Source organism: Schistocerca serialis, chromosome 3 (assembly GCF_023864345.2).
Source record: "Schistocerca serialis cubense isolate TAMUIC-IGC-003099 chromosome 3, iqSchSeri2.2, whole genome shotgun sequence".
Classification (NCBI taxonomy): domain Eukaryota; kingdom Metazoa; phylum Arthropoda; class Insecta; order Orthoptera; family Acrididae; genus Schistocerca; species Schistocerca serialis.
Window position 1 is genome coordinate 983,764,036 of NC_064640.1, and position 24,028 is coordinate 983,788,063.

Here is a 24,028-nt window from a genome sequence, read left to right on the forward strand (position 1 = left end):
CTGTTAGGTGGAAAGGAACCCAGGAGGCACACACCTTTGAGTATCCCAATTGGAGGATTATTGTGCCAGCACTGCCAACAAAGATGTCCAGTTGTGTAGTGGGGTACTCGTTTGTGAGCCATCAGCCACCTCAAATGAGAGTGTCCACACATTCCAACACCACAGGAATCACAGCTGTGTGCAGCCAGCTGGCACACAGGATATTGGACAGGTTTGCATAACCTCGTTGTGATGATGACAGACACGTCGACTGACAATTCACTGTGCATTTGTTCACTGCCGAGTCTCCGTAGGCATTCTGCGAGTGCCTGTGAATATCTGCAGTGCTCTGGTTTTCTGCCAAGAGAAACTCAACGACAGCTCTCTGCTTGGAATGCGCCTCTGTTACAGATGCATACAGCACCGACACCTGTAGGAACTCCGTGAAACTGTAGGTGCTGAAGCTGGAATATTCCACGATGTCCCATAACGTGTTTTACATTATTTGATCTGAAATTGGCCAAGAAAAAAATGTGTCATATTACTTATTGAGGCAACAGCCTCGCTGCAGTGTATACACCGGTTCCTGTGAGATCGCCGAAGTTAAGCGCTGTCGGGCGTGGTCGGCACTCGGACGGGTGACTGTCCGGGCCGCCGTGCGCTGTTGCCATTTTTCGGGGTGCACTCAGCCTCGTGATGCCAACTGAGGAGCTACTCAATCGAATAGTAGTGGCTTCGGTAAGAATACCGTCGTAACGACTGGGAGAGCGGTGTGCTGACCCCACACCCCTCCTATCTGCATCCTCCACTGAGGATGACACGGCGGACAGATGGTCCCAGTAGGCCTGAAGATAGAGTGCTTTTTTTATTATTATTACTTATTGAACGCCAATTATAATTTGAATAGCCCAGACTTCCACAAATATGGCGTACAGTTCACACTTTTGACAGAGTCACTGGGTTTGCAGTTGTAAGTGCTGATAGATAATGCTTCCAGACACTGTCTTATAAACTGCACCAAAGTTTTATTGTTAATGTGAGTCTCATAGTCAAAGGTGATACCAGTTATTATATTCACCTTAGACAATTTCATTGGGTATGAGACACTAAAATTATTTTGTCTGGGTGCTCTAATGATCTTCTTTGATATTTCCTGAGGTCTAAACATGCCTGGGCTTGGGAGGAACAGTTCTAATGATCCAGAATCATTCAGTTAAACACTGTATGATGAGGTTAAAGTGACTGATTTCAGATTGTTGTATCCACATTGATTCGATTTAAGCAGAAATTTGGCACAGAGATACCACCAGCATAGATGGATATGAGGTTCGTGTGCTTCAACCAAGAGTGTATTTGTAGAGTAGAGTGCAAAGCTCTCAAACAAATTCTCTGTGCTTTATATTGGGATTTATAATTATGTTGAGGTAACTATCAGGTGCAGAACAATAACAACCATTTCCATAATCAATCATAATCATACAGTAAAGTGCAAGTGCTATCAAAATGTTCAAGCCCCATCCTAATCCTGTCATAGCTCTGATTATGTTGACAGCAATCTTCCATTTCTTAGCCACATATTTTGAGTGTACCTTCTGGGTTATCCACTCTTGGAGAATGAACATTACAATTGCCAGTTATGACTTGCAGTCTTCTAGGGATATACTTTCCAAGTCAATATATATATTTTCTATGTACTGAAAAACTCTCACCTTTTTCAGGAATATCCTATGTAGGTCAATGGAGTAAATATAAACACAAGAGGTGTCAATACAGATCCTTGCAGCAATCCCATACACATTGTCCATGGTCCTATAATAGCCCTTCATGTATGACCAGTAGTAACCAATCAAAGAGAAAAAAATAATAGTTGTTCTGTAAATGTGTAGGGTATGTGCTGTTCCTTTAGTTTTGTGGCTAGCACTCAGAGTAATACATTATCACAACCTTCATTGAGGCAACCAGCTCTGTCAGAGAGCATTTTACAAGACATGGACTGCACAGAAATCAGCTAGTCAAGAAAGTGCTGGCCAAAAAATTCTCCAAGCAATAAAAGCGGTAGGGGTAGACATGCACAAAAAACGTGCACTACCTGAAATAGGTTCATTGCCAATGACAAAACAAATGGAGAATGCACCAACAGCATATGAGGAAGAAACATCTCTGGCTACATCCCCGGAAGAAATCAGGCCTACATCAGCATCAGAATGGGAACCATCATTGTTAGCATTGGCATCATCAGAAGCAGTAGTAGAAAATGTACCAGCTATAGAAGCACCTCTACAAACTGCAGTAGAAGTTACACCAGCAAAATAGCTACATCCCCGCCAAAAGGAGGGAAGAGAACTACAGCAGAAGAAGCAGTATCTGGTGTTGTGAGTAAGTGGAAATCAGTGCCTCCTCTCTGTCTACATGATTTTTTAGTGGAACACAGCAAGACAAAGAAGCCCATAACATAAATGGTGTAAAAGATATTATAGATCCTCAAGAAACTGTTCATTCTAAAGACAATAACAATTCTGATCTTAAAATTTGCTACCTGAATATTCAAGGAGTCAAAGACAAAGACTTTGTTGTAAATAATTTTAGACAAGAGAACAAATTTGGTATTTTTTGTCTGAGTGAACAATGGGCAACAGAGAGTGAACTTACAGCTATCAAATTTGATAAATATAAAATAGCAAATGGTTACTGTAGAAAAGTGCATAAAAGGGGTGGTGTGGCATTGTACACTAACCAGTCACTCAGTCACTGCATTAATAGGTTGGATCTAGACTATTTGTGTGTTATCAGAATTTTGATGCCACTGGTATAGTTAGTGACAATTTTAAGTTAGTGATAATAGCCTTATGCAGATCACCTAAGGGTATCATTAGTGTATTTTTAGAAAAACTGGACATACTGTTAGATTTCAGATCATGATTCTGTATCATTAAATTACATAAGTAGGTTCTGTGCTGATAGGAATAACATTGATAAGTCTGTCCCAAAATGGTAATCACTAGATCCATCACAAATGATAAAATTGACAGGTTTTGTAAGTCCCTTACTAACAGAGACTGGTTTGGCCAATGGCCTGGTGACACAAATCATAGTCTATGTAAAGATCTGTCACCAAACCAATATTTGAAAGGTTTCTCAAAGCGTTTTTGCCACAATTTAATAATTGACAAAGGCTCCAAAGGCAAGGATATAAACGAACAAACCCCATGGCCTACTGCAAAACTAACAAATCTGAAAAACCAAGTTACGATGTTGCACAGTATACATAAAAATCTGAAGACCGACCATGCCAGATCAGCCTACATTCATTGTAGGAATAAGTGCAAAAAAGCCATTGTGGAAGCCAAAAGAGCACACAACTTCAGCAGTATTGAGAATTCCATGAATAAATACAAAGCTGTGTGGAAACTAATAAATAGTGTTACTAAAGAGGAAAGAAACAGAAAAATCAGTATATGCCCTCAGAAATTCAATGATTTCTTTATTAAATCAGTTCAAGAAGTAGGAAATGCTATCACCAAACCTGTGATTAGCTCATCTGAGATTCTTTCTAAAATGTTTGTAAAACACTAGTAAATACAGGTATGTTTACCTTCTCTGAGGTCCCACCTAGTCTCATCTTAAAAATAGTTAAACATCTGAAATCATCTGAGAATGTAGACATATATGACATTTCTTGTAACATTCTAAAAAAGTAATAGATTGTATTGTGTATCCTTTAACATACTGCATAAATGAGTGTATATCTGAGGGATATTTTCCTGATGAGCTAAAAGTGTCTAGAGTAGTCCCAATATATAAAAAAGGAGATATTAACTCACCTTCAAGTGAAAGACCCATTTCCATAGTCCCAGCTCTCTCTAAAGTGTTTGAATGTGAAATATACCAACAGTAATCCATGTACTTTGAAAATGTAGGAATAATTAGGGAATCACAGTATGGTTTTAGGAAAAACTAGTCAGCTGTTGATGCTATAGACTCAGTAGTCAAACACATACATCAAGTGTTTGAGGATAAAGGATTTGCTCAAGTCACCTTTTGTGATCTAAGTAAAGCTTTTGACTGTGTAGACTCCTAGAAAAAATGGAGTACTATGGCATTGGTGGTAACAGCCTTAAACTATTAAAATCATACCTACAGGATCCAAAGCAGGCTGTTTGTGTAGGTAAAGAAAATTCCAGTACTGAATTAGTTAAAATAGGTGTACCACAGGGATCTGTACTGGGGCCTTTTATATTCCTAATAATGATTAATGATCTGCCATCATTCATTGTCCATGGCGGTACTATATGCAGATGATACAACCTTACTTCATTGTAGTAATGATTTCCGTAGCCTCAAAGCTTGTGTTGCAGAGACAATGGCTCAAGCATCCTATTGGCTTAAAGCAAATGGCTTCCCACTGAATTATAACAAAATGCAGCAGATGGTTTTTAGTCTAAAAGACAAGCCTCCATTAGACGATCCCAGTTGTATTAAGTTTTTAGGGGTATATACAGATGAAAAATTATCCTGGGGTCAACATGTACAATATATTAGTGGTAAATTATCTAGAGTGATATATTTGCTATGGAAACTTATGGACTGTGTACCTCAAAATTATGTGGGAATGTAGTATTTTGCATTTTTCCAAAGCATCCTAACATATAGTATTATTTTAGGGGGGAACTCGAGTTCTGTGTGCAACATCGTAATACTACAAAAGAAAACCATTGGGATAATTACTGGTTCTCCATATAAAGCACACTGCAAACCATTGTTCTGTGACCAAAAAATCATGACTGTAATAAGCCTATATATTTACTATGTTTTACCCCATAAAAAAAGAAGTTACTGGAAGCAAAACATAGAGAAGATATACATTTCTACAACACAAGAAGGAGTAGATGCATTTATACTCCTTACCACAGACTGTCAAAGTCACTTAACAGCTATGAACTGATGGGGCACAAATCATTTAATAAGCTTCCACAATATGTACAAGAACAACCTGAACAAGCATTCAAACAAAAACTGCATGAATGGCTACTTGCTCACCCATTCTATGACATAAATGATTATTTCAAATGCAATATAAATTTGTAGTATTAATGACAGGCCTCTTGTTTCCTTTGAATTAACAGTTATATTGTATTATATTCCTGATGTTGCCTACTGCTGTAATGGCCGAATGACAATAAAATTACTATTGTTACCATAGGTGCTATTTAGGTCCAGAAACAAACCTAGTGTGTATGCATTTCAGCTGAAAAAGAGATGTGTGTCACTAACCAGATACAAGATAATATTTCTAGTACCTTTCCCTTTGTGAAAAGTCATCTGATTCCTAAGGAATATGTCATGGACTTTTGTTATAAATGTGGAGAAGATATTGGTGTCCTTCATATGGCAGAAATGATAGAATATCTTAGTGGATATTATCTGGGATGGGGGCTGTATTTTTGCCAGGTGGAAAAGCTTTCTCCAGTTTGAATGGCTGTAGAAGAGAGTGACTGTCATTGGGATTTGGAACATCAGTGATAGGTGGATGTTTGACAGAGTGAGGTGTCTGCTTTTGTAACATCTATTCCATAACACACCTCACAGGCAGTGAATTTTAATGGTGAGGTATCAAGGGGTAGTTGGAGATCTTCTCCTTCTTCCACACACTTGACATTGTAGTATCGTTAGTTATGGAGTTATGGAGGGTTTTCCAATTCATCCTCCTTCTCATTATTTTTCAAAAAACACTTTTTTCCACTTGCACTTTTTCCAGGCTGATGCAGTTTTGTTGGACACTATGTCCCTTACGCTTCCTCAATGCTTCCTTCACATTTGTTGATGACTCTCTTATATTTAGTATCCCACCACACAGAACTGGCTCTGTTTGTAATGCAAAATAGTTTCTGTTGGGGAATTGCCTTACAATGGCATATGTTAATTTAGAATAATTGGAAACTAGAATTTCAGCTATCTCTAATTGTGTGAGACTTGCTTACAATCAGTCAGCATATTTATTCCTTTCCTGACATTCCATCTGTGTGCAGGGTAGACTCAGCATTGTTCTTCCTCTGAGCCAGGTAAAGTACAAAAATGTTTGGCACGTGATTCCAACCCAAAGGATGTACTTTTAATTCCCAGATTGTTAGTAGTGTCAGATGAAGTGAAGCAAAGTTGAGGTCTATTGCTGATCTTGTCAGTAATGGTGGGATTATTCCTGTGGGGGAGCCATCATTTATCAGCACTAGGGTTTTGGCTTCTAGGATTGTCATTAATAGCTCACTTATGTGATCACCTATACTCACATCCCCGTAATGTGTGATGTACATTTAAGTCCACCACTACAAGCAGTGAATGGCCACATTGTTGTAACAACGATGTAATGTCAGTGCCTGAAATGAATGTGTTACTAGAGCTGTAGATATCCAGTAAATTCAGGTCAATCTTTGAGGTTTGTGTGGATATTGCTGCAGCTTGTTAGTTCAAGAATATTGTAAGGAATACTTTCTTTCACAAGTATAGCTACCCCTCTTACCCATTGTTTCTGTCACATCTAATGATTCCAGAATGAAATTTTCACTCTGCAGCGGAGTGTGCACTGATATGAAACTTCCTGGAAGTTTAAAACTGTGTGCCAGACTGAGACTTGAACTCGGGACCTTTGCCTTTCATGGACAAGTGCTCTACCAAATGAGCTACCCAAGCATGGCTCACAACCGGTCCTCACAGCTTCAGTTCTGCCAGTACATCGTCTCCTACCTTCTAGAGTTCACAAAATCTCTCCTGCAAATCTTGCAGAACTAGCACTCCTGGATGAAAGGATATTGTGGAGACATGGCTTAGCCACAGCCTGGGGGATGTTTCCAGAATGAAATTTTCACTCTGCAGCAGAGTGTGCACTGATATGAAACTTCCTGGCAGATTAAAACTGTGTGCCGGACTGAGACTCAAACTTGGGACCTTTCCCTTTTGCAAGCAAGTGATAGAGCACTTGCCAGTGAAAGGCAAAGGCCCCGAGTTCGAGTCTTGGTCTGGCACACAGTTTTAATCTGCCAGGAAGTTTCACTTCTAATGTTGTAATAGTCAGAGAAGTGGAAGTCCTGCATGGGCTTGAGCTATGTTTTAGAAATGGCATAGAGTGAGAATTTGTTTTCTCATGCAGTGGAAGAGACTCTCTTTATTGGATAGAAGTGACATTGTATTCTATCATAGTATACTCCTGACAACTTTTGCTATCTTTTAAAGAAAGCAAAGGGAGCAGATCAGTAACAAAGTCTGCTACAGTATGAGAATCCACAGGCATGGCTATAGCAAGTTATTGTAAAACACAAAGGATGATAGTGTGGATGTTATTAATTAGGAGGTTTTTTTCATTTGTTCACTAGTAATGGTCTGCTGAGGTCGCAGAGGATATGAATTTCTTTGTATTGGTGTTGCTGGGCATTGATTGCTGCACCACAGCAACTGTTGTGTTTTGTGTTGCTTATCAGCATGACTCTGAGGGGTTTCACCTTTTATATGTGTCATTGATGACTGCAAGACTATTCTCTGTTGTTGTGGTAGTGGGGTTGGTTGGGGTACTGCAAGCCATGTCATCACTAGTGGTGTAAACACAGGCTGCCAGGCTGCTGGAGGGAGCTGTGGCTGCTAGCATAGTCAGGCGGCAGGCCAGCTGCATGGAAATGGCAATGGACTGAATATTGTAGAGTCCCATACATTAATCATGTGCATTGCCAGTATGTTTGCATACTGCCTATTATGGTATAATCCCAGAGATTCCCAATAACTGGTGTCATTATAAGCCATTCTGTGCTTCATTTCTTTTTGTTTTAAGTAATCAGGACCTGTTTTATTCATGGCGTTGTGACCACATGGCAGTGGACACAGACAGGAAGTGCATTTTTGGACACATGTAAATGCTGTGTGTACCAGGAGTGACTGTATCTTGTTTGGCTGTTGCATTGTTTGTTACTATGTCGATCTGTTATGGAAAAAGGTGGTGTTGCAATATTTATAAAAAAATAATATAGTGTATAAATCCTTAGATTTAAGCAAATACTGTGATGAACAACATTTTGAGGTGTGTGGCATCAAGTTAACAGCAGACAGTGCAACTGTTATTGTTCTGGCTGTTTACAGGGCACCTGCTGGAAATCTAAATGTATTTCTAAGACAAACTAAATCACTTCTGTCCCACCTATGTAGGAAAACTAAATCTATCATTGTTATGGGTGACTTCAATGTGGACCTTTCAACAGAAAATAGAAACAAAACAGACTTTGAACATTTAATGTACTGTTACAATTTAGTACCAGTGGTGGACACTCCAACTAGAGTAACTGCCAGTTCTAGCACTTTAATAGATAATGTATTTGTAGATAAGGATATTTGCAATAATTTGTCCATGAAAAATATTATAAATGGTCTCTCTGATCATGAAGGGCAATTCATCACTCTAAACCAAATGAATGTACAAAGAAAAGAAAATTTCAGTTGGAAAACATTTAGGATTATAGACAGACACACCACTGAAACCTTTAATCAGCAATTACAGCTTGTGGACTGGTCTCCTGTATATGCTACAGTTGATGATAATTCAAAATTTAATATATTTATCAATGAAGTTACAAGCCTTTTTGAAGAAGCATTTCCTAAAAAATCAGTGAGAGAAAACCTGTTCAAATCTGTAAACAAGCCTTGGATTACTAAAGGCATCAAAATCTCTTGTAAAACAAGAAGAGACCTATATGCTGCAGCCAGGAGTTCAAATGATAATAGTAGGATTACACACTACAAAATCTACAATAAAGTTCTGAATAAGACCATTCAGGCAGCAAAGAACATGTGCTTGAAGGCAGAAATTGACAACTTGAGCAATAAAGTAAAAACTATCTGGAAATTTGTAAAGGAGGAAACGGGGAAAATGCAGTTTGTAGTGAAAATATCCAAATCAAAAGTGAGGGTAAACTTGTTAGCGATCTAAAAACAGTTGCAGACACATTCAACAACAATTTTTTAACAGTAACAGAAAAAATAGGTTTACATTGGTCCATGAAGCAAGCCATCAATCTTTTGAAAGATAGAGTACCTGGTTCAGTACAACACATGAAGGTAAAAACAGTCACTGTTCAAGAAATTGAAAGAGTTATTAAATCCCTGAAAAGTAAAAACTCTGCTGGAATTGACAACATTTCTAACAAATTATTAAAATACTGCTCCAGCCATATAAGTAAAGTCCTTTGCCACATTTTTGATGTGTCACTTAAGCAAGGAATAGTTCCTGAGAGGCTTAAGTATGCAGTTGTAAAACCGCTGTATAAGAAGGGGGATAAGATGGATACTGCTAACTATAGCCCAACACCACTACTGGCAAGCTTTTCAAAGGTTTTAGAGAAACTAATGCATGCCAGGATAGTTAAGCATCTCAGTGAACAAAATATCTTCAGCAAAAGTCACTTTGGATTTCAGAAAAGTTTGTCAACAGAAGATGCAGTATTTGCATTTACTGGCAAACCCTTGGAATCTATCAACAAAAAACTGAAAGTGATGGGGCATATTTTGTGACCTAACAAAAGCATTTGACAGCGTAAATAACCAAATTCTTTTACAAAAAGCTGCATATCTTGGTATAAGTGGTGCAGCAGGGAAATGGCTTGACTCATATTTGTCAAACAGGAAACAAAACGTTGCAGTAGATAGTTAAGATGGTGTCCCATTACCTTCAAAATGGGGTACCATCACATGTGGAGTGCCGCAGGGCTCAGTTCTGGGCCCCCTACTTTTTATTATATTTGTAAATGATCTCCCTCTCTGTACGTAATATTGTAGATTCACCATTTTTGCTGATGACACTACACTAATTATTGATAATTCAGTAAATAAACTTGAGGTAACAGCAAATAAGATTTTAAATGAAATGGTGAACACATTAATGGTCTTTCTTTAAATTACTGTAAAACAAACTACATTCAGCTCCACACAACATCCAAAGATGAGGAAATAGTAATAAAAATAAGTGAGCAGACAATAACCAGGGTAGATTCCTCAAAATATCTAGGCTTGCATAGTGATAGCAAACTGAATTGGTCAAACCACATCCTGGATCTATGCAAAAGACTAAGTTCAGCAACATACGCATTGCACATTGTTTCTTCTTATAGAAATATGGAAACCATGAAGTCAGCATATTATGGTTACTTTCGTGCAATTATGGCATTTGGAATTATATTTTGGGGAAATCAGCCACTGGGTAAAAAAGTACTGTGTGTACAAAAAAAGAGCCATAAGGATCATGTGTGGCATCCATCCTAGAGCCACATGCAGAAATCTTTTTAAGAAGCTTGAAATACTTACATCCACTGTGCAATATATATTCTCTTTGATGTGCTTCATAAGGAAGGAAAAATCCATCTTTAAGCTGAATAGTGCATATCACAGTCACAATACTAGAAGGAAACATGATATCCACTATGAACAGCCAAATCTGGGTATGGTGCAGAAAGGAGTCCATTTCAGTGGCTGTAAGATTTTTAATGCCCTCCCTTCAAGAATTAAGTGTTTGGTAGATGATGATCTCTTGTTTAAAAAAACCTTAAGGTAGTTCCTATTGCAAGGATCATTTTATACAATAGAAGAGTTCCTGAACTACAGTGTTTAACATGTCTTGTATTGTAAATTACATATGTATGCCCAACTTTGTATTTGTAATACCGAATATTTTTATTGTAAACATATATTTTGCAATATTTATTTCTCTGTAACACTTATTATTTTGTAATCTTTATCTATCTCTAAAATGTATTTTTTTTTGTAGTGGGACTTAGGTTACTGTTTACTGTTTTTGTTTTGTAATCTCTAAAATGTATTTTTTGTAGTGGGACCTAAGTTACTGTTTACTGTTTTTGTTTTGTTTTATGTATTACCATAAATTCTGGCCAAAAGCTTGAAAAATTGACACGTTCCATATCCTGTGATAGTGTCACAACATGGATCACCAGAACAAAAGATAAATAAATAATAAATAAATGCATAAATAAATAATGCAAAGAGTTGTTACATCCAACACTGGGTAAATATAAGGCTCTACAAAGCACTGTATACTGTGTATTGTAACACAGAATGGCCTCTACCGTGATCAGAACGTAACTGTGGATACTGGTTGAGGCCTCCTGTCTGCATCCCCTTCTATGGTCTCCTTACAATATCTCCTTACTGACACTACCAGCACATCACATTTAATTTCTGACAGTATCTCCTAATCTGTCAGAGAAGTGTCAAGATTGCGTGTCAAATTGTGCCATGTGTTGTTATTAAGAACTTGTGTAAGTAAGCTCCTAGATTGTTTAGAGAGTTTACTTTGCTGCTAATGAGGGTGTTTGCAGTTGCTGCACTTACAGTCTCAATTCTAATTCAATTCCTCCCAGATGATTAAAAGTTCAATACATGATTTTGTAGGTTACTGCTGTGCAGTCTGAGTTTTTTGACAAGTGCCATCAAATGTAGTGTCTGCCCCCCAATGCCCTCCACAAACAGTAAAAAAGGACCACTGTCATGTAACTCATATAGTTTTACTGGGCAATTATTTGTAGTCTGCTACTCACATTTTCTGTCACTGCATGCTGGCTGCCATTAGGATGTGTAGGTGAAATTGCTTGTTACGTCTCTCTTGTAGGCTGATTGCCTGATCCATGTGGAAGTTTATTGGCCTTCTTGAACAGCTGTTGCTGTTTCATAGTTTTAGTGATGACATGTGTTCCTGATTGTCAGCTAAGTTGACTTAACTGATTATTTCATCTGTTTGGGCTTTGATAGTATTCAGGAGCTAAAGAGCAGTATAACTTTTGTAGGAAACCCTGCATGACTTTACTGACAAATGAGTGTGAGAGTTTAGCAGTTTTCCACCTTCACTGTACTGGCCAGCACCCACCCACTGCTGTGACAAGCTAACAGATCACTTTAGCACAGGTAAACATGACAAATGGCTAACACACTGTTAAGTCTATCACCAGGAAATCAAAATAACATCTCAAAATAAGTTAATTCCTGAAGAGCACTTTTTGATTGTGACTTCTGCTGAACAGTCATTACAAGCCAACTCCCACCATAAAATTACAAAGTTTCCATTACAAGTAATATGTAGCTTTTATTCCAGTCATAATCTGACATTCATCTATCTATAGGGTAGCTGAAATGTAGACAGAGAAGAAAGTTGTCATACTGACAGACAGCTCATTCTAACACCATGCATTATTTCAAAAAGGCAGTATAATATTTCCATTTCTGGTCACTGAAGCAGTCAAGTCATTGTGCAGTAGTTTTAAAATTGTTGCATATCTAGGTGGACAGCTGTAGGAAGGAACAATTTTCTACAGAGTGCTGTGGTCAACACAGTCAAATAAATTTTCTGGACCTCTAAAGACCATACAGATGACCATATTCTTCTACTATATTTGTTGTACTGTGATCCACTGTTGACTCAGTGGGCACTTATATGTAGCAGAGACAGAGAGACATGTAGATCACATATGTTACTTGCAGAGGAGAGGACATGCCATTACAGATAAGAAGGAGTGGGAACGCATCCCTCCTAAGAGTTATTATGAGCCTGTTTCTGATATTTTGAAAGACATAATCAATTTTGTTTTTCTGATGTGTACTATTCAGTTCTGTCCTGTGACATCCATTGTCAATATCAAATGTTATTTTTCTTCTCATTACAAACAACATTTAGTTTATAGTTTTTATTTTATGTTATCATTTTATAGAGTGGCCTCAAATTATTATGATATGATATGATATTCAATTAGAACATCTTTATTAACAGAGATAGCCAATCAAGAGGAATAAGTGGGGCTCCAGCTTAATTTGGCTGCTGTATGATGGTAATATGAAAAGGATGCAGTTTGTTGCATGCAATACTTAGCAGCTGCTACAAATAATGATTATTCTTCAGATTTTAGTGTCGCTGTTAATAAATACAATTGGACTAGATATTGCAACAAATTAACCTGAGACATCTGCATCAACTGGATACATGAAACTATACCTTAAACAACATTTTCTTTTCTTTTTGTATGGGAAACTCTGTGGTGTTTACTGGTAGTACAAGAAGCTGCATAAACCTCACAATAGGCAATTTCTGTTGGTCTCATATATTTATATCACATGGCACCACAGAACAAGAGGTTTCTAAAGATCAGAGAGGTGTTAGAAAAAATAAATATTATTCAGGAAAAAACCTATTTAAAGCAATCTTGAATACAATGAAACAGATATTTGAAATGTGGTGTAGATAATTACATGAGCCAATTTTTTGTACTTCTTTTTAATTAGGTTTAAGAAGAACTTCAAAGTTCAGTCTTATTATACCACAACACAGCTTTCAAGATACCACTGACAACCTTTCAGATTTGTTTAAAAACATTTTTTGTAACTACTTTCAACCTAGTTCTGCTGTGTTTCTTCCTTCAGTCATGTATGAACATATTAATAAGTCCATGTTCCAAACAATGACCCTAAAACTCAAATAAAATACTGTGATTAAACCAATAAAAGATTATATTATACATAAGCAAGCCATAGAACTCCTCGGTGACTTCAGATTTTAATTTCTGAATAAATCATTTGATACATATTGAAAGGATCTTTCACATTTTGTTTTAACTAATTTATACTGAAGTTGTAACACAGTGGACCAAAAGAGGTGGTTAATAGTGACCATTCCTCTAATATTTACTGATAATCAAATGAAATGAGGTATGCCAAACATGGGTGAAACAAAAGAAGAAGAAATGAGATATCAGTTTGATTATGTGCTGCAAGAAAGAGTGAAAATGAAATGATATCAGATTATGGTATTGTGACATTAACAACCAATTTCCTCATTTATTTAATTCATACTGCTTGAGTTTAAATAGATAAGTCACCATTCTATGTACATAAACAAGGACATGTAAGCATTTTCCTGCAAATGAATTATGGGTATTGTGTAAGCACATTTAAAGGGCAAAGAAGCTCACTACCTCTTGAGTTTCTGCTCTTCTTCTAGTTTGGCACACAGTACATACAAACCACAGTCACCCACTGCTCACATCAATTGCTGTGGGAAAATCCTCATGTTCAGAAAAATGGATAAGCAATTAGTTGTATCATTTTTCAAATCAGTGATTGAACAATTTCATTAAGGCAAGGAACATATAGAATACTTGTTTCTAAAGTTGAATTGTTGTTCAGTCTCTATAAAAATAGATACTTAACCTTACATAAGAACATGGCAAAGATCTCCCACAGTGAAGGAGAAACATTCCGAGACCTTCGAAAGAAATACTGACTACAGCACATAGGTACAAATCCAAGTATAAAACTAGAGTTAGGCAGGTATTAACTGAAGTACAAGAAGGATAATGGCCAAAACCTTCAAAATCTATTGTAGCAAACTCTTTTTGCATCAGTCTCTTCACACACAAATAATAATTTTAGTCATATTTCGAGGCTATTGTTAGTAAGAAAATTAGTGGCCAGATACTTGTTGATGACATGAGATCTGAAAAATCAATAGCATTATAAAAACCGAAATGTTTGATATGGATTTTAAATGTTCCTTGACAAAGGACAGTTGTCATATTCAACTGCCATACTACTGATGGGTGCTATACTACAGACGAATTCTTTAGTTATTAGTAATACTGGTGTCAAAAAGCACCTACAATCATTTAAACTTAACAAGTGCTGAACCTGTTATGTTTATTACAAGTGACCTATTTTCACACTTAGTCATAATTTACTGAATACCCCTGAACAGAGAACAGTTTACTTCAGTTGGTTGTGAGCATAGATGAAACCCTCCACAAAACACACAGCAGAGATGACATAACTACTATTCTATATCACGCACCTCTCTCTGTAGTAGAGTCATGGAAATACTCTGTATTTATATATAAGACCAATCTGGAACAAAATGACCTGACCGTGAAAAATTTAACTCTTCGTATGATATCCTGAAAGCCATGGGTAGACGTAACCAGGTGTGTTTCTAAACCTTTAAATTTTTGATTCATTACCACAATGATGCCTGCAAAAGAAAATATATTCTTATGGTATATACATTAAGGTTGCCAAATGGACTGAAGATGAGAATCAACCACAAATACAGATGTAATTTGGAATGTGCCAGAGGGAAGTTTGATGAGGTCAATGCTTTTCACACTCTATATTAACAGATTTTGTTGATGCATTTCAATGGAATTCCAAATTTTTGTTGTATGGTGCAGTTATTTATGGGAAAGAATCATGAAATAAAAATTTCAGTTAAATCCTACCAGATCTCCGCCATCTGCAAACATTCCAGCTAGCTTTTAAACTAGAGAAATATGAAATTGTACATTTTAGGAACCATAAAAATGCTTTTGACTACATGAATAATGAGTCACAATTGGAATCATTTAAGTCAAACAAAAATCTCACAATAAGAGCACATGCTGATAAGAAATGGTTTGCTCAAATAAACACAGCTGCAGGTAATGCAAATGGCTAACTTCAGTTAATGGATAGGATACTAGTAAATTACGATTTTCTGGGAAAAAAACATTGCTTAATAGGCATTTCTATGACCTATACTGGAATACTGAACAAGCACATGAACTTCATTGAAAGAGGTAAAGTTGTAATAAATTAAACAGTTGGTTTGAACACCACAGTGCCTTACTTGGCATGGTGCTACTGGAGCTGGCTTGCCCCTGCCTTCTTTCAGCATTTGAATTGACTTACTTAGTGAGCTATAGAGAGTCCACTGTTTAACAAGGACTCCAAAACATGGCGCAATTCAAGATTTTTCACTTTAACAGATTACCAGAGATGAAAGAAGTGATATGGAACATATAAAAACTGTAAGACTACCCTGGACTCAAACCTGACACCATTAAATCCTTAGTCTGGCACTTTACCATTGAGCCACACAGCTCCATGTCAGATCTGATTAAGAGGAGACACTGAACGTATACAAAGAAAGACAATACAAACAATCACAGTCAAAGCAAATAATGAAATTCTGAAATGCCTACACTGGGGAACTCTTTTAAAAGCATGTCCTACTTGGAAAGTTTGGAAAGTCAGTAATCATGATAGAATCTGCAAATATTCTTCAAATCTCTGCACATGGTATGAAAGAAAATATTAATTTACAATGCACTACAATAAAGCCTCTTGTCATGCACTTTACAACAATTTGAACATAGTATATGAAGATGCAGGATTGATTACGTATTAACAGCAGTCAACTGAAGGAAGTTTTTTTAGTTACATACTAAAGCAAAGAAACACACAAGTAAGGTCTAACCTTACCACTAAATAACCTTTATTTGGAATGAAAGAATAGAATATTACAACTAGAAAAATAAATCCCTCAGTAATAAACAGTGCAGTTCATAATTGAACTCTATGGAAAAGACTGTTACTTTTCATTCTGAAAAAGAGGTACTTAGTACATATACTAGGTTCAGCACTATTAGGTGCTTTACAGTTGTTATTACTTTGAAACTAAACATGAAATCTCTTTCAACCCATAATGTGTGGTACATATGGCCTGAGAATTTTTGTAGTTTATTGTGATCACTAAAGTAGGTATTTTCATGTAGTTTGAATAAACTTTGTGAAACTGGTGATGCCGTGCAGAGTGGCTGTGCAATTTGAGGTGTCATGTCATGGACAGTGAGGCCCCTCCTTCTGGAGGTTCGAGTCTTCCCTCGGGCGTGGGTGTATGTGTCGTTCTTAGCATAAGTTAGTTTAGGTAGTGTGTAAGACTAGGGACCGATGACCTCAGTAGTTTGGTCCCTTGGGAATTCACACACATTTGAACATTTGAAACTGCTGACAGTTATACTGATAAATAAACTTCATGCAAGCACTTTTGTAGAAATAAAAAAGCTAAACAGGACATTATTCATAATGAGAAAAGGTATTCATATTACCGCTGTGTTGCTGACCACTCTGCCCAAGATGTAATTACTTAGCTGGAGGTAGAAAACATTTGGACCATGTGCCTGCTCACTGCCAACTAAGAAAAGGTGTGCAAGACCACCAAACAACTGCTCAGACTCTGAATAATCCATAATATAATTTCCTGTGTTCCATTTATGATTATTTGGCAATGTTATATACTGCAACAGCAGTGATGCCAATGGTTTCCTGAAACAACAGACTTTCATAACCAAAAATAGAAATATTGTGAAAAAACTAAAATACATCATAATCTGTTACTGATATGAAAACTTCTCTTTCAACATCCTTAACATAAGACTCATGACATTAAAAGGTGGATATCCTACAAAAAGGTGGATATCCTACAACAGATGGGATTTGTATATAATGTTTAGCATTCTTATAACAAAAAAGTAATAACAGATAACTGAAGGCTGAAAGATACTCTTGCCTCTGTATTTCTGTGTGCAAAACTGTGATATTACATCTATTAGTGTCAATATAATGTACATCGATAGATAAAAGAATCTACTCACCTTGCAGCAGCAAGAGAACACACACATAGACTGAATCACTCTTTCATTCTCACCCCATCCAGTAAGTCTCCCCTGAACTGCGGTTTTGGGTGACTTTTCTCAACTGTACACCTTTTCCTAAACCTCTCCAGTTCTTTCCCTTCACCCCTCTTCCTTCCCCTTCAACTCTTCTACCAGAATAATTAGCCACTGGCTCTGATCGCTTGTGAGAGTTAAACCTTCCTGTGTGTGTGTGTGTGTGTGTGTGTGTGTGTGTGTGTGTGTGTGTGTGTGTGTGTTCTACTGCCGCTGCTTGGTGAGTAGATATTTTATCTATTATCTGAATGGTAGATTTTGATATTAACCCAGAATTAAACTCTCTGAAGACACATAATGTATGTAATACTGATTCTAATTTACTAGAAATATGAAATAATAATTTCGTTTGCTTTATGAACAGTTTGTCACATGCATCATCATTTATCCTGTGATGTATTAGGTGGTCTTACAACATGTGTGATAGAAACATTATTTTTCTCAGTACATTAGGAACTTTTATCCCTATAAATAATTTGAAGTAAAAACATTAGCTGTTACTTAAAGCTGTATGGATACTAGATAAACTAATCCTTTTGTTCTGATCTACAAAATTTCCTGTGGGGTAATTTACTATGAGCTGTTACACACTACTGTAATGAGAAGACTTGAGTCCACCTACTATGTTTCTCTGATCTTATTCCTATGTAAGCAATGCTATAATAATCTTGCAACAAAGCTTAGAGATTAGATTAGTACTTGTTTCATAGATCATGATCACAACATTTCGTAATTATGTGGAATGAATCAGGTTAATAAAAGGTGTCTATACAAGATATTACATTACACAAAATATTACATGACACTTTTTTGGGGGGGAGATTACCCACTTACTATATCCAAAAATTCATTTTATGAGTAGAAGGAGTTGCCATTAAGAAATTCTTTTAATTTCCTTTTAAATGCTATATGGCTATCTGTCAGACTTTTGATGCTATTAGGTAAGTGACCAAAGACTTTCATGGCAGCATAATTTACCCCCTTCTGAGTCAAAGTTAGATTAAACCTTGAGCAGTGAAGATCATCCTTTCTCCTAGTGTTGTAGCCATGTACACTGCTATTACTTTTGAATTCATTCGGATTGTTAATAACAAATTTCATAAGTGAATAGATATATTGTGAGGTGACAGTGAAGATCTCTAGCTCTTTAAATAAGTGTCTGCAGGATGATCTTGGATGAGCTCCAGCAATTATTCTGATTACATGCTTTTGTGTAATGAACACTCTTTTACTCAATGATGAGTTACCCCAGAATATGATGCCATACGAAAGCAGAGAATGAAAGTAGGCATGGTAAGCTAATTTACTCAGATGTATATCATCAAAATTTGCAATGACCGTAATAGCATAAGTAGCTGAACTCAAAACATTTCAGCAGATCCTCAGTGTGTTTTTTCCAGTTCAACCACTCATCAATGCATACACCTAGAAATTTTGAATATTCTACCTTAGCTACCGATTTCTGATCGAAGTCTATATTTATTAATGGTGTCATTCCATTTACTGTGTGGAACTGTATGTACTGTGTTTTGTCAAAGTTTAATGAGAGTCCATTTGCAGAGAACCACTTAATGATTTTCTGACAAACATCGTTTACAATTTCACCAGTTAATTCTTGTCTGTTGGGTGTGATAGCTATACTTGTATCATCAGCAAAAAGTACCAGCTTTGCATCTTCGTGAATATAGAATGGCAAGTCATTAATACACTCCTGGAAATTGAAATAAGAACACCGTGAATTCATTGTCCCAGGAAGGGGAAACTTTATTGACACATTCCTGGGGTCAGATACATCACATGATCACACTGACAGAACCACAGGCACATAGACACAGGCAACAGAGCATGCACAATGTCGGCACTAGTACAGTGTATATCCACCTTTCGCAGCAATGCAGGCTGCTATTCTCCCATGGATACGATCGTAGAGATGCTGGATGTAGTCCTGTGGAACGGCTTGCCATGCCATTTCCACCTGGCGCCTCAGTTGGACCAGCGTTCGTGCTGGACGTGCAGACCATGTGAGACGACGCTTCATCCAGTCCCAAACATGCTCAATGGGGGACAGATCCGGAGATCTTGCTGGCCAGGGTAGTTGACTTACACATTCTAGAGCACGTTGGGTGGCACGGGATACATGCGGACGTGCATTGTCCTGTTGGAACAGCAAGTTCCCTTGCCGGTCTAGGAATGGTAGAACGATGGGTTCGATGACAGTTTGGATGTACCGTGCACTATTCAGTGTCCCCTCGACGATCACCAGTGGTGTACGGCCAGTGTAGGAGATCGCTCCCCACACCATGATGCCGGGTGTTGGCCCTGTGTGCCTCGGTCGTATGCAGTCCTGATTGTGGCGCTCAACTGCACGGCGCCAAACACACATACGACCATCTTTGGCACCAAGGCAGAAGCGACTCTCATCGCTGAAGACGACACGTCTCCATTCGTCCCTCCATTCACGCCTGTCGCGACACCACTGGAGGCGGGCTGCACGATGTTGGGGCGTGAGCGGAAGACGGCCTAGCGGTGTGCGGGACCGTAGCCCAGCTTCATGGAGACGGTTGCGAATGGTCCTCGCCGATACCCCAGGAGCAACAGTGTCCCTAATTTGCTGGGAAGTGGCGGTGCGGTCCCCTACGGCACTGCGTAGGATCCTACGGTCTTGGCGTGCATCCGTGCGTCGCTGCGGTCCGGTCCCAGGTCGACGGGCACGTGCACCTTCCGCCGACCACTGGCGACAACATCCATGTACTGTGGAGACCTCATGCCCCACGTGTTGAGCAATTCGGCGGTACGTCCACCCAGCCTCCCGCATGCCCACTATACGCCCTCCCTCAAAGTCCGTAAACTGCACATACGGTTCACGTCCACGCTGTCGCGGCATGCTACCAGTGTTAAAGACTGCGATGGAGCTCCGTATGCTACGGCAAACTGGCTGACACTGACGGCGGCGGTGCACAAATGCTGCGCAGCTAGCGCCATTCGACGGCCAACACCGCGGTTCCTGGTGTGTCCGCTGTGCCGTGCGTGTGATCATTGCTTGTACAGCCCTCTCGCAGTGTCCGGAGCAAGTATGGTGGGTCTGACACACCGGTGTCAATGTGTTCTTTTTTCCATTTCCAGGAGTGTATATATTAAGAACAGCAGAGGACCCAAGACTGAACCTTGTGGCACCCCATTCTTGATTGTTCCCCAGTTCTAGAAATCGCCAGTTTTTTGCATATTATGTGAACTGCTTATTTCAACTTTCTGCACTCTTACAGTTAGGTATGATTTAAACCATTGGAGCACTGTCCCATTCATACCACAGTACTTGAGCTTATCTAGAAGTATTCCATGATCTACACAATCAAAAGCCTTTGAGAGATCACAAAAAATCCCAACAGGTGACTTCCGCTTACTCAGAGCATTTAATATTTCATTAATGAAAGTATATATAGCATTTTCTGTTGAAAACCCCTTCTGGAAACCAAATTGACATTTTGTTAAAACTTTACTTTTACAAAGGTGTGAAGCTACTCTGCAATACATTACTTTTTAAAAAATTTTGGATAAGGCAGTCAGAAGAGAGATTTAGTGGTAGTTGTTGACATCAGACGTATCCCCTTTTTTATGCAGTGGTTTAACAATGGCATACTTCAGTCTATCTGGGAAAATACCCTGCTTCAGAGAGCTATTACATATGTGGCTAAGAATCCCACTTATTTCTTGGGAACAAGCTTTTATTATCCTGATGAAAATGCCATCAATTCCAACGGGAGCTTTTATTCTTGAGAGATTTTATCATCTTCCTACTTTCAGCAGGAGAGGTGGGTGGAATTTCAATTGTATCAAATGGTGTGGGTAAGGCCTCTTCCATTAACTGCCTTGCTTCTTCTAATGAACATTTAGATCCTATTTTCTCTACAACATTTAAAAAATGATTATTCAAAATGTTTTTGACTTCTGGCTTGTTGTTTATCAAGTTTCCTTTCACTTCGATGGTGATGCCAGCATCCTGTACTCTTGGTTGCCCTGTCTCCCTTGTAATAATATTCCAAATTGTTTTGATTTTCTTATCAGAGGTATTAATCTCAGACATGATGCACATGCTTCTGGACTTTTTAATAACCTTTCTTAAAGTAGCACAGTAGTTTTTATAATATTTGGCTGTTTCTGGGTCATTACTCTTTCTTGTTGTTAGATACAGTTCCTTTTGTGCTTACAAGATATTTTTATTCCTTTAGTAAGCCAAGGTTTTTTGTATCATTTCTTATAATTAGATTTAACTACTTTTTTGGGAAAACAGATTTCAAATTCTCTTACAAGTGTATCATGAAATAAGTTATATTTTAAATTAGCATTGGGTTCCTTATACACCTCATCCCAGCCTAACTGCTGTAATTAGCCTTAATTTCATAAGAAGTTATTTGTAAAATTCAGATAAATATTATTTTAGAAAATTCTGGGTGGAATAGGCCCATTATGGAGTGAGCAAAAGGAACCGTTACATGTGTAACAAAAGTGCTGAGGAATGGAGTGGCATACAACAAGAACTTGAGCAATGTGGTTTAGCTTATGTACTTGGGGTTCTTCTTCAGAACATATGAACACACATGTAAGCTTTTTGTCCATCTTTCAGTTCCATAAGAGATTATGCTCCAGTTATATACTTTCCAAAAAGGCTTTCTATCACTCAAATTTATATCAGTTCTTAATAAAGTTCCCTTTTTTCAAAACACTTTTCTTCCTTTTGTCAGTCTGCATTTGATGTCCTCTTACTTTGGCCACTGTCAATTATTTTGCACCCCAAATAGCAAACCTTATCAAATACGTTTAATGTCTCATTTCCTTAGACTCGTACAATTCTACCACACCAACCTGACTACTTTCCATTCCATTCAACTATTCTTGCATATCATTTTCAGTTTGTGATACAATTACAATGTCATTGGCAATTCGCATGGTTATTATTTCTTGTTCCTGAACTTTAATTCCTGTTCCACATTTCTCCATGTTTTCCTTTACTGCTTGCTCAATATACAGTTTTAATAACATCAGGGAGAGGTTATAGGCCTGTCTCACTCCATTCTCAGTCACTGCTTCCCTTTTATGCCCTTTGACTTTTGCAACTTCAGTCTGGTTTCTGTCAAGTTATAAATAACTATTTGCTCTCTGTATTTTACCCCAGCTACCTTTAGAGTCTCAAAGAGAGTATGCTAGTTGACATTAACAAAAGCTTTCCATAAATCTACAAATGCTATAAATTATGTTTGTCTTTCTTCAGTCTACTTTCTAAAATAAGTTGTAGGCCTAGTGTCAGTTTTGCTTCATGTGCTCCCACATATCTCCATAACTCAAACTGATATTCCTCAAGGTTGCCTTCTACTATGTTTTTTTCTATTCTTCTGTAAATAATTGGTGACAGTATCTTGCAACCATGATTATTATATTGATGCTTTGGTAATATCCACACCTGCCTTCTTTGGAGTAGGATTTATTAAATTTTTCTTTATGGTGGAAGGTATTTTGTCCGACTGATATTTCTTGCACAGAGTTTGGAATATGTTTCTCATGGCTGTCTATCTCAAGGATCTAAATAATTCTGACAGAATGTTGCCTACTATAGAGGATTTCTTTAAACTTAGGTCTTTCAGAGATGTGTCAAACGCCTCTTGCAGTATCATAACTCCCATGTAATCCTCATTTATTTCCTCTTCTCTTTCTATAATACACTGAGCTGACAAAAGTCATGGGACTGCAATAGGCACATATACACATAGTGGTAGTATCTCGTACACAGGATATAAAAGGATAGTGCATTGGCAGAGCTGTCATTTGGGCTCAGGGGATTCATGTGATAAGGTTTCCGATGTGACTATCACCACACAATGGGAATTTACAGACTTTGAACACGGAATGGTAGTGGGAGCCAGTTGCATGGAGCATTCCATTTTAGAAATCTTTAGAAAAATCAATATTGAGATCCACAGTGTCATGAGGGTGCTGAGAATACCACATTTCAGGCATTAACTCTCACCACAGACAATGCAGTAGCTGACGGCCTTCACTTAATGACCCAGAGCAATGGCGTTTGCATAGAGTTGTCAGTGCTAAAAGACAAGCAACACTGTGTGAATTAAGCACAGAAATCAATGTGGGGTGTATGACTAATGTATTCATTAGGACAGTGAGGCAAAATTTGGCATTACGGGGCTATGGCAGGAGATGACTAACTTGAGTGCCTTTGTGAACAGCTTGACATCACCTGCAGTGCCTCTCCTGGGCTCATGACCATATCAGTTGCATCCTATACAACTGGAAAACCATGGCCAGGTGTGATGAGTACTAATTTCAATTGGTAACAGCTGATAGGAGGGTTTGAGTGTGCTGCAGAGCCCATGAAGCCATGGACTCATGTTGTCAACAAGGCACTGTGAGAGTTTGTGGTGGCTCCATAATGGTTTGGGCAGTGTTTAAATGGAATGGACTGGATCCTCTGGTTC

General features: G+C 38.0%; 1 protein-coding gene across 2 annotated transcripts in view; it reads right to left on the reverse strand.

Moving 5' to 3' along the window:
• Positions 1–24,028, reverse strand: part of LOC126471429 (uncharacterized) — a 649,788-nt gene that overhangs the window by 352,248 nt on the left and 273,512 nt on the right. For both annotated transcript variants that reach the window (XR_007586305.1, XM_050099588.1), the window contains exon 11: positions 16,923–17,139. Coding sequence is in view for 1 of the 2 variants with exons in the window: in XM_050099588.1 (XP_049955545.1) it covers positions 16,923–17,139 (217 nt within the window). In the remaining variant the exon portion in view is untranslated. The remainder of the gene's footprint in view (positions 1–16,922; positions 17,140–24,028) is intronic.